Below are 11,724 nucleotides of genomic sequence, written 5' to 3'. Positions count from 1 at the left end.
CAGCGGTGGAAGAGGTTTCTAAGACCTTGTATTTAAATATAAGTAGCAATTCCACAGTGTAGAAATACTCTTGCATTCAAAAACAATTTTAGTAGTACAATATATGTAAAGTACCAAAAAAGTATTAATCATGCAGAATGGCCCATTTCTGAATAATATGTATTAGTGAATGAAGCATTAATGTGTACACCACTAATGCTGCAGCTGGTAAAGGTGGAGCTTGTCCCAACAGAGATCAGTAAACTTTTAATCTTAATCTATAACATTATCTCAGATTTTATTATGATTTGTATGGTTAATCTGAATCTGTAAAGGAACTAAAGGTATCAAATATATGTAGTGGAGTAAAAAGAGTGACCTCGGAATTACAGTGAAGCAGATGTATGAGGTAGCAGAAAATGGAAATACTCAAGTAAAGTACAAGCATCACAGAATTGTACTTGGGTAAATGTACTTTGTTAACGCCACCTCTGAAACACACCAGCACTGACTGAGATTCAGCTCAGCCTGGAGGCTTTACAGCTGTGCTGCATTCCTGAGAGCTCAGTCCAACGAGCAGGTCTGAACGCTCTTGTTTTCCACTACAAAACTCCCTCAGAAGAAACGCACATAAAAGCTGCGCTTGACGCGAAAACAGGAAATGCAGTCGTGACATAAAAATGCCTGCGTATAAGGCCTCCCCCATCACTCACTAGAGCTGTGAGCTGTGAAGACAGGAAAGGGAAGGCTGTTGTGTTGACTGTGAACAGTGAGTGCACAATCTGAATGTTGAGCCTGCTGTCAACAGTTCACCTAAACAGTTAAAGAGCACAGAACTGTGAACTGCAGTGTGCTATTCAACAAGGGTAAGCTGATAAAAACTGGACCTTGTCCTCTTGTACAATAAGTTACTAAACTGAAGGCATGTCACACAGACATACTGTTCATACGGGCTTTTTGCATGTACTTTTCCAAAATATTTCCCCCAAAAACTAAAGTACTACACTCAGTGTAGCCATGTTTGATTTGTTGATTATGCTGCCTTTAGTGTGAATCAATCAAAATACTACACGTTGCCTGGAAAAAAAAAAGTGTTTCACTCAGTGTTTAGTTTCTCACGACACTAAATACTGTCTCAAGAGGCCTTTTCTCCCTGACAACTGTTAAGGAATAAACAGTGACCTCCTGCTATGTCTGGCATGAAATCGTGACATTTAAATACATATGACAACTGTTATCAGTAGCTTTAATCCAAAGCATTGTGATGAGGCAAAATGTTCCACATTTTAACAAACAGCCAGTTGGCTCTCTTGCGACACTAACCTGTTGGACATGTTTTGTCTTGGCACACATACTCTTGACAAACTGAAACCTGCTTTAACATTGTTTTTTTATTTCTCCTTTCTAATATTCAAGTACGTGGATTCGCAGATCCAGGAAACACAATCAGTTGCAAATACTTTCAAAACATCATCATGTTCCCATTTGATCACAAATGATACCACTTTACCCCCAAAGATTCTTCCCCAGGCTAAGACACGTGGACCTCTTGTAAACATGATGCAAATCAATCTTTGCTTTTTGATTACAAAAAGTAATCTGGTACAAAAATATCTTTTCCTTTATAGGTATTTCTCTTGTTAGGAATATTTACAATAAGTACCTCACAGTATAATCTGGATTTTAAAAAGTACATACTGTAAAATCAACACAAAAAAGGTCTCAGAGGGGTAAAAGGCCTTTGGTTTTCATGAAAAATACGAAAACGACAAAACACAAAAAGTCCATTCACTGTCCTGTGCACCACGACAGTGACGGCTGGATTGGTGATTGTTGGGTGTCTTGTAGCCAAGAGCGTGGGACACCAAATGTCCACAGGTTTGAACGGGTTCATTCTTCAAAAAGTTCAGAACAAAAAACTGCGCTACAATCAGGCGTCACTCCTGGGGACGGCAGAGCCACACAACTTCCGCTGGGTATAGTACCCCAGAACAATGAGCAGCATCTCCGACGTGCTGCTGAGGGCCACGATGAACGGCGCCTGGGATGCGAAGTCAGCCTCCACCCGGCGGAAGGACAGCTGCATGACAGCGAGTGCCAGCAGACTATTCTGGACACCCACCTCGATGCTGACCGTCTTCCTCTGTGGTGGGGCCAGGCCCGTCAGCTTGGCCATGATGGCCCCGACCACCAGCCCCAGCAAAGGCACAGTCACCCCGACTGCCACAATCTGGGGCCTGACGTTGGCCAGGATGGACGCCCCCATTTGGTAGGCCATGAAGATGCCACCTATGATGAGCACGAAGCTGAAGGGTCGTATGAGTGCCAGGAGGACGCGGGTGAGGGCGGGCAGGCGCAGCTTGACAAGCATGCCCAACGAGATGGGGATGGCGATGAACAGGAGGGTGCCGAGGATCTTCACAAATGGCACGTGCAGGGCAGCGTGCACACCCAGCAGCCGGCCATACAGAGCCGATGACAAAGGCATGGCTGCCGCCGCCACCACTGTGGAGACCAGAGTCATGGAGATAGCCAGAGTGACGTCTCCTCCGAGCAGCAGGCTGTACAGGTAGCCGCCCCCACCACCGGGGGCAGAACAGGTGATGACCAGGCCCAGGGAGAGCGCTTTGGGCAGCGAGGCCAGCCGGGATACACAATAGGCATAAAATGGCATCACCAGGAACTGACCCAGCACCCCTAAGAGCAATGGCACCGGGCTCCTCAGCAGACCCCGCAGCACCTCCACCTCCACCTTGCACCCGAAGGCACACTTGTTGACGAAGATGAGGGGCAGCAAGGCAAACAGCACAGGGTTCTCAGAAAAATGGGACAGGCCCCCAGACTGGATAAGCTGGGTGGCCGGGTCATCATTACCGGGCGCCACCCTGATGGAGTAATCTGTCCTCTCCTCGATCAGAACCGGTACTGAATCCTGGTCTAGGTCCAGCAGCTGGATCTGCAGCTGAGCCCTGCCTGGGAACCCGGAGCGAATGCTGATAATGTAGCTCTTGGCTGGTCCTGCGTGGCCGCTATCCGTCACATTGAGGATGGAGAGGACCTCGGGGTCCAGGGAGCGGACTATCACCGTCTGCTTCCAGCTCTGGCGGCCCTTCCTGCTGGCCGCGGCGCTCCGGTACTGGCTGGAGATTACAATCACGCCGTTGGTGTTTTCGGGAAACTCGAATTCCTGCGATGACCCGTCCCCGATCCTGATGTACCTGCTGCTGCTGTCGGCCGTCAGGTTGGTGTCCTTACTGCTGTCGACAGTTAGGTTTCCGGTGGCCCACGCCCGGTCTGTTCCGCCGACAATAAGGAAGAGACAACAGAATGTAAATAGCGTCCTCATCTTATTGACTGGCAGGGGGCGGAGGGGCGCCGCAGAGACACGCTTCTCCCACGCCAGCGGCCTCCCCAGACGGTTACACCGCCGCCCTGTTACACCACGACGGTACACTTCTCATTCTACTCTTCTGTATAAAACGACAGCGTTGGCAACCGGTTCTACATCTCGTCTAGTTCCCATTTTCTCGCTGCCTTTATACCGGAACCTAAACATCACCCCGCCCTGTCCTGTCCGAGCCCAGCTCCACGGCCCCCGGCACTCAGGAAACACACACTCACACAGGTCTCTCGCGGTTTCCCTTTTGCCTAGTCGGTGCTAAGAGGTCCGTCTCGGCAAACCAAAGCCTCGCCTCGTCTTCCGTTGATGTTATCTCCCCGGTTAATGAAAACTGAGTGCATCGTAGCCCAGCTGCAGTTTGCTTGCTGCTCAGAGCTACTTCGGTAAAGTTAGCTTCAGTAATACTCGGATTTCCGGTCATGAAATGCCAAAATAAAACCCCTTTATTTTATTGAGGCACATTGGTGGGAAAAATACATTTTTAAGAGCTTGTTTCATTTTGAATTGTGCTCATCATCTGGTGAACATCACTATGTGAATCTGCATTTAATCAAGTTAACACAACTTAACTCAAATAAAGTGTTATTTCTGTGTAGGAGTAGTGCTAATGGTTGCACTGTACTTCTTGGGAATCTGGGGGCAACAATGATAATACATAAGGGGCCCAAAAGCTACTTTTTGACCCAGGCCCCTCTAATACTGTATATACTGTATGGCCTTAAGTAAAAATCAACCCACACTAAATTGTTTAATATTTCTCATATTTTTTGCAATTTAACTCCAGGGGTAAAAAAAACCCTCCAGTCTATCAACTGGTTTGCCTCACAGCTAGAAGTTCCTGGGTTTGAACCTTAGTCATCCAGGCCTTTCTGTGTGGAGTGTGCCTGTTCTCCCCGTGTTTGCGTGGGTATCCTCTGGTTTCCCCCACCATCAAAATCATGTTAGTTCTCCTATCAGTGCTCCTGGCCAAGGCATTGGTTTAGAATTGGAGTTGGTCCCCGGGCGCTGTACAGTAGCTGCCCACTGCTCTTTTACTTTGGATGGGTCAAATGAAGACGGGCTTTAGTAATTCACTTGATTTATGCCTGTAAGGGCAATTGAATACAGCTCTGCACCCAGGTCAACAGAAAAGAAAGAAAGCCTGACCTTGAGGCTCTGTCATGAAGGGTTTGTCAAAATTTTTAATTTTTAAATAACTTGCGTGTCATTGATATTGCTAAATTTGTGAGAGGCAGAGGAGTACAGATGAATAAGGGCCCAGCAGTTCATTTTTTCCCAGCCACCCACAAGGTCCCTCCAGCCATAATGCTTATACACACTGGGATCGTTAATGTTTTCTTATCTAATATCCCTTTTGTTTTGGACACGCATTTATTTACTTATTACAAATCATTTATTTTTTAAAGAGAAATCACACTACTTCCTGTCTCTCTCTGGGTACCTTGACCTAACCCTTCATTAATCCAATCGCAGTGGCTCCAAGCTTCAACTCTACCCATCCCTCCAACCAGCGAATAAGCAGGGGCGGTCTATCCACTGGGTGGGGGGGGGGCAGTCGGGGATTACCCATCACACAGAGACACAGGATGACATGCATTTAATTTCCTGACCAAAGTAAAATGGCGGAATTGCTAGAAATACAACAGCGATGTAAACTGAGCAGATAACAGAGCTTGTTAAAGTCACGCATGCCACAGGGATTGTTGGCTGTCGCTTTCACTTTCAGGTAATCCAGAATGTCTACTGTTTCCTGACCTTTGATACCTGTAGTATCTTGTGACACTGATCCATTATGCTCATGGAGGAAAATCAACGCAGTCACACTCCCTGAGCAGTTTCCAGTTACAAACCGGCCGCCAAGTAGGCTACTGCTTATTTGTCATACACGAACAGCAGACACAACCAGGAAATCTGACACTGCCGCCCATCTCGAATGTGGCATTAAAGGGGAACTCCATTCTGTCGGCATAACCCTGTGAGCATCCCTTTTTATAGTAACTGGCCCCTGCTGGGAGTCACTCCCATTTTCAATTCATAACCTCCTGTTTTCTTCTCAGGAGGGTCAACAAGGTCACTAGGTTGGTATTTTCCAGTGAGAACACGGCTTATGTCCTGAATATCGACTGGCACTACTCACCGTGTTAAGTCAGTCCTGGGACAGCTTGTTCATCATCTATTGTGTTCTCATGACTTGTGCGTCCTCCTTCTGTCACCGTGGCTGAGTCAAAGCTTCCAAAAAAAGAAAAGGCGGGGGAGTCCACAGTGCAAACACAGTGCACACCACGACAACCTGCTGGGGTGAACGCTCTGGCCTCTTCTTTGACATTTCATGGAGCGACAGCCAGTTGTTATGGGGCTGCCAGGCACGCACATTTCCTGCCTGGCATTTGTGTTGCTCCCCCTCCCCGGGCTGTCTAATTATTTACCCATGGTATGATAATTTACCTCTTGACTTATTTCTCAAAGAGAGAAGGAGAGAGACAGCAGGGGAGAGGGACAGAGAGAGAGAGAGAGAGTGCGAAGAGTAATGCAAAAAAGCAAAGTAGATTCCACCACCGCCCATCTTGAAACTTTAACCAAATGGTGACGGCAGTGAGAAATAGCAGGAATATTCTCTGTTCATGCTGTTGTTTCAGCTGTTTACCCAAATAATGCAGCAGCCTGTATTTCCCTGTGCCTAAACACACACTGCATCTGTGTGAATATTCATGAACCATTTTGGCATTTCATGTTCTCCTCAGCTAGATGGCTTGGCAGCAGTACGTCATAAATAGCCAGGATTTTATAAATACTGAGGTTCGGTGTGCAATGTCTCCCAGTGAAAGCCCACCTGCCTAAAGGTGAGTTTAGACTGAACAAAACTAATTTTAGAGGTGGAGCTAGTACACAGGAAGCCAAAGCAAAAACATTTCTTCACATTCAGTCTAAATGCACCTTTTGGGGTGGCATGGCTCAGGAGGAAGAGCGCTCTTCTGGTAATCGGAAAGTTCCTGGTTTGATCCCGATGGGCAGGTTGGCTCTTTGCATGGCAGCCTCTGCCATCAGTGAATGTGTGCGAATGTTGGCACGTGTTGTAAAGCACTTCCAATGGTCGGTACCATTTTGAATTGCCATTAAAAAACGTTTATGAAATTTTCACAATGTTTAATTTCCCCCCTATTTTATTAATTTATTTAACTCTTCAATTATTTTTATACAAGTTGTGTTACATGAAAAGCCTCCACATTCTAATGGAGTGTTACTAAATTGTTAATTACGCTTTCATCTACATTTTAGTCCAAATTGAAGCTGCATGAATTGATTTTTGTTGCAAACACACCATTGACATACAATCTCCGTTGTGCAAACATTTCCACATCCAGCAAACATGTGGCAACGCAAGCATTCATTGGAGTTTCTGGCCACATGATATATGCAAATCTAACATTCACTCTCCTTTTAGCTCCGTTTCAGTCTTCATCTACTGCTGTCTGCTGTTCCACGCTGGACAGCTAGTGTACAGTGGGTTTTATCAGAGCTTTTCTGTTGTTGGAAACAAGGTTGATAAGAGCTGCGTTCACCAGGAAAACATTAAAATAAACTCAAAGATTTTGACCTACAGTAGGTGAGGAGATACAGCATGAAATATATATGGAGTAATACACTTAAAAAGGGCATTTTTAAAAGAAGTGGATTTATGAACTACTTTGTCTGTGTGAAAGCTGCATCTACAGCACATATATCCATTTAAGCATCGTCTGTCTGAACTCGACACACAAACCAAGCCAAATGAAAGACTGCATCAGAGGGCAAGATTTTATTTTCACAAGATAAATATACAAAACAAAAGTGCTGAAAGATCTGCCGGACTTTGAGTATAAATAAGCCCTCCCTGTTTTAAAATGGACAACAAACTGAAGACATTATCAGAGGGTGTAGCTGCTCTGTCACAGGTGGAGGTCTGGCTTCGGCCTGCCTGCCCTCTCACTGATGTCTACATTGAACGCCCAAAGAAGAAAGCACCGAAACCAGCTATGATCTCCAAACGCAAGAGGGAAAAAAAGGAATCAGTCTTTTGTCAACTCATGCTGTTACGACTGCACATTTTCTTCTTATTTCTTTAATATCACCTGCTATTGATGCAAACCATCTTGCAGCACATCTCCTGCATTTACCTGAAACCTTACAAATGAACTTTTCAGGTAAATGCAGCGGTTCACAAGGCAACTTAGTATGAGCAACTGACTCTTCAGCACGTATATCCCTGCTCTAAACTGAGGTCTTCTCTTGAAACTGTTAGGGATGGGACTGAGACAGGTGGGCGCGATTACTTTACTTTGAGACAGAGAAGCTTCCAAAAATATCTGAGTGAGGTTTCAGTGTGGCCAAAACCAAAAAGGGATCAGGCAACCTCACACTCATCACAGCCAGTGTTGATGTGAAGCTGGCTAACACCAAGACAAAAACATCTCAGGCTTATCTGGCAGGAAGAGGAATGGAAAATTCCTTGTTCTGTTTATTTATATGGATCTACCATGGCAGCAACTTCTCTTCCTGGGTTCTGACCAATGTCTGTTTCAGTTTGCTTGCTATTTGCTCTCTAATCTACAGTCCTTCAGGCACTGGCGGGGGAAGCACCTATGCAAGCACCTGCATCCCAAATAAGGCGTTCGAAGCAAAAAAAGACTGAGCAATAAAAGTACAACACAGAAATCATTCATTTTGACACTGAGAAACAAAAGGTTTGAGGATTGTCCATTGTTGTATACAGTGTTGAAATGATTGCTGAAGCTGTTGTTACTTGGATGAATCTGATGAGGGAAGGAGGCATTTCTCTTTAGTTAGTGTTTCCAACATGTCGCTGTCTATTTTAAACATAAAAAACTTCAAAGTGCAAAAACTGAACTTCCCATTAAATTTGTGTCTCCTTCCTCCCGACACAGTCACCCATTTAAACCATTTCTGACTAACGGAGGCCAAAAAAACTAAACAACCAAACTTAAAAACAACATCTAGTTACATCTTTAACCCACCCCGCACCTTTTGAGAGCCAGGGATCCCCAACTCCTTTATAATCACTATAACAGCTCATTAAAACCTTTTCATCTTCCCCACTGTACATTATACAGATTGTACAATGGGTTTCTTATTTTGTACAAAGCATTCATCCAAACGTGTGTGATTTGAGAACTGGAGTGTAGCCAGAAGAGGAGGAGGAGGAGGAGGTGGTGGTATTGGAAAAAAAAAAAAAAGAAAAAGAGAACAAGCAAAAGGTAAAATGAGATCCAATGGGGAATTAGAGAGGGAGATAGAAACAGGAATAGATGGATCGAAATGAGAAGGTGAACCAGAGATTCATGACTTCTCAGGTGGTATTTTTAGCCTCTGTGTGTGTGTGTGTGTATATTTATAGAGCAGGGGGATGGTAATCGATAGGCTCATTAAGTCCTCCTGTTAGGTTCAACAGTTCAATAGAAATACACACAGCTCCTGTCGCCGGCATTAAGCTCGTCTGCTTCCACACAGCTGTAACTCCTGGAGGAGCCCTCAGTTCCGCAGAGCAGCCAACCTGGAATGTGTGAAAAATGTGGGAGAATTTCATTTTATGGAGCTTTTGTGAAATGAGACGCAAGCCTTAAAGATGCAGCGCACTGAAGTACATTTCTCAACTGTCAATGTTATAAATGAACACTGTCAAGTGAAAATCAACCTCTGGTGTGAATGACGGCTCTAGATTTTGCCACACTGTTACATAAACCGATATCCCTTCACTACTCTAGATGTATGAGGCAATTGTGGGCAAGATTGGAAATCCATTAGAAGGACCGATTCGTGGAAATACTGGATATATTATATATGCCATACTGTGACTGAGTGTCTCCACATAGCTTAAGTTGCCAACAAATAGTTTCTAAACTTGCTTTTTAAACTTTGCCATAACCACTATGCCTTGTAATTGTAAACAGGTGAGCACTGGCTACTTGTAACCTACATTTAAAAATAAAATTTAATGATGGAGGCAAAGAGGAATGATTAGTCTCACTTTGTGTTATAGGTTTTGTAGCACAGTTGCATTTACAGTATAGCTAGACTGACCAATCTGCTTATCGGTGATATATAGGCATCTGCGGATACGTTGGTCCCTAAGAAACATGAAATTGCAAAGCAGCAATGCCAAAAATGCCCTGCATGGTGGATTGCCTTATTTTTTAACAAGATACAGCCAACAAAATAGCGTGAAAGATGCTATGATCACAATCGTCTACACAAAGGGGCTCAGAAATGATAATAAATCTACAGTAAGCTTTTCTTGACTAGCTTTAGTTTGTCGGCCTTCCTAAACATGAAGCAAGAACAGACCCTTTCATCCTAGCAACATGTTTTCCTGCTAGAAACCTGTCAATAATGAGATCACAGCACCTTAATATTTAAACACCTGACAGGTCGGCATGTGGAAGCCGGTCCCTGTGTTGTGTCCTAATTATGCTTTCTAGAAATAACTTGTGATTAGATAGAAGGGCCACCACAAGAACAAAGCGGACAACAAAGCACTTCACTAAAAATCAGTACAATTATTTTAAGCAGCTCTTCTGGGGCTGGAAGATAAAACTATCAAAAAAAAAAAAAGAGCTCAAACAGAATCAGAATTTTCTAAAACAATGAATTTGTTGATTATTTGTCAATAAATCGCTTGGCATATAAAATTGTAAAAATGGCCATCACATTCTCCACAGAGACATCTTTAAAATGGTTTTGCCCAACCAACAATCCCAAAACATACCATTTTAAATTTATAGCCGTATAAAACAGAGGAAAGCAGCAACCCCTGACATACAGAGAAGCTGGAACCAGTGAATGTTTGACCAAAGTTCTGTTGGCCATTAACTTATCCTGTTAAATTCCTTGATTTAAAGAACATACTGTACTCGGTAGCTTAAAGTTAAGACTGTAACAGTCTTACTGCATTAGAAACTGTAAGTTTTTTTCCTTTCTTTGGTCAAAGCATGATAAGTTGCTGTCTACTTCCCAAACCACAGTTCATTTGACTATTCTGATAGCCGTTGTCACATTATAACGCAGTATCTTCCCTCTGTCTTTGAGCTGAACACAGGGTTTCTTTCTTTCTTTCTCACTTATGACTTTGCAATCACAACAGTAGTGCTGTGTGTGTGTGTGTGTGTGTGTGTGTGTGGGGAGGGGGATACGGGATGGCACACTGGTCCTTACCGTCGAGACAGCTGGTCCTCCTTGTCCTGGCTCTGTGAGCTCTGTGCACCCACTGAGGTGGCTCCTGCAGGCAGCTGGCTGAGCTGGTCCATCACCTCCAGGCCGCTCTGCTCTGCTATTTGGTGGATCAGGTCATCCACCTGCTCCTGAGGCGTGGTCAGCGTCATTGCCGAGCTCATGGAGTCCTCCATCACCTGGTGTGGGAAAAGAGAGAGATGGGTTTGATTTTTTACGACTTAAATTCAGTCCTCATCGGAACAAAAAAACAAATGCAAATAGTCTGCAGCCACTTACTGAGGTGTGGACGTCCAGGTTCTGGACTTGGCTTTCGAACTTATCCATGACTGCAGAGACCTTTTGGAGATCCATGGAGTTCAGAGCTTTGTCCAGGGCCTTGGTCACCTGGCCCATTGTTTTGGACACCTGACGGAAAAAGATGCCTTTTAAATGTATTTGTCTCATTTTGGAAAGAAAAAAAATCTCATGTTCTCCCTTCCCAAGCTTATCAGCAAAGAGGGAATGATGCGATGTGGTCATGTGAAGATAGTTTCTTATAATCCCACATTTGGAACAAGTAGTAAAATTGTATAGAAGCTAAGGCAATATGTATTAGTGAGCTGACTGAAACACAGTTACTTACTCCCTTCATGGTGACAGCAGTCTGGACTTTAGAGGCCACCGCGTCGACTCGAGACGCCATGCGCAGCCAGTTAAGGCCTTCATTTTTTTTCCGGATAGCATTCTCCGCATAAACTCTGGCACATTCCACATTTTTCTGTTGCAAAGCCTGGTGATGAGACAAAGACACCATTATCACTCAAAAACTACAAGTCACCTTTAGTATAATCTTCCATATATGTGTACACATGCACAACATGTTCAAACTGACACACAGAGACGCTAATATATTTTTTTAGTTTCAAAATTGTATGTAAGCTTAGATTTCTTTTTATATCGTTATTATTATGCAGCTAAAGAAAAATTTCATTACTTTTACCTTGTCTCTAATGCTCAATAGACATCATAATCTTTTCAGCAGTAAGAAAAACAACCGACAGCAGCAATTGCAGGACATGAGAAGTGAAGAGCATTATGACTCAGGGAAATATGTCTGGCCGGTGAGATAATAAGGGACAGTT

General features: G+C 44.1%; 2 protein-coding genes across 2 annotated transcripts; both read right to left on the bottom strand.

The window, feature by feature from the left end:
- Positions 1-1,351: 1,351 nt before the first annotated feature.
- slc10a3 (solute carrier family 10 member 3) lies at positions 1,352-3,770 on the bottom strand. Its single transcript, XM_046038633.1, has one exon. It carries the CDS (start codon positions 3,323-3,325, stop codon positions 1,910-1,912), a length of 1,416 nt encoding a protein of 471 aa, XP_045894589.1. The 5' UTR covers positions 3,326-3,770; the 3' UTR covers positions 1,352-1,909.
- Positions 3,771-7,160: 3,390 nt separating this feature from the next.
- LOC123962252 (charged multivesicular body protein 1a-like) lies at positions 7,161-11,396 on the bottom strand. Its single transcript, XM_046038280.1, has 4 exons — positions 11,226-11,396; positions 10,880-11,008; positions 10,586-10,779; positions 7,161-8,927 (listed from the first exon to the last, which is right to left on the bottom strand). Exons 1-4 carry the CDS (start codon positions 11,394-11,396, stop codon positions 8,906-8,908), a joined length of 516 nt encoding a protein of 171 aa, XP_045894236.1. The 3' UTR covers positions 7,161-8,905.
- Between the last annotated feature and the right edge of the window lie 328 nt (positions 11,397-11,724).

Source organism: Micropterus dolomieu, linkage group LG22, assembly GCF_021292245.1.
Source record: "Micropterus dolomieu isolate WLL.071019.BEF.003 ecotype Adirondacks linkage group LG22, ASM2129224v1, whole genome shotgun sequence".
NCBI lineage: Eukaryota > Metazoa > Chordata > Actinopteri > Centrarchiformes > Centrarchidae > Micropterus > Micropterus dolomieu.
The sequence above is the reverse complement of the archived record's forward strand: the minus strand, read 5'-3'. Positions and strand labels throughout refer to the sequence as shown.

What these genes read in the sequence shown, in the direction of transcription:
- slc10a3 (XM_046038633.1), bottom strand. Translation starts at nt 3,325, where the DNA reads ATGAGGACGCTATTTACATTCTGTTGTCTCTTCCTTATTGTCGGCGGA.
- LOC123962252 (XM_046038280.1), bottom strand. Translation starts at nt 11,396, where the DNA reads ATGGTGTCTTTGTCTCATCACCAGGCTTTGCAACAGAAAAATGTGGAA. An exon ending in ACCTGGACGTCCACACCTCA is followed by an intron (nt 10,780 to 10,879) that starts GTAAGTGGCTGC and finishes TTCCCACACCAG; the next exon opens with GTGATGGAGGACTCCATGAG. An exon ending in GAGGACCAGCTGTCTCGACG is followed by an intron (nt 8,928 to 10,585) that starts GTAAGGACCAGT and finishes CACACATTCCAG; the next exon opens with GTTGGCTGCTCTGCGGAACT.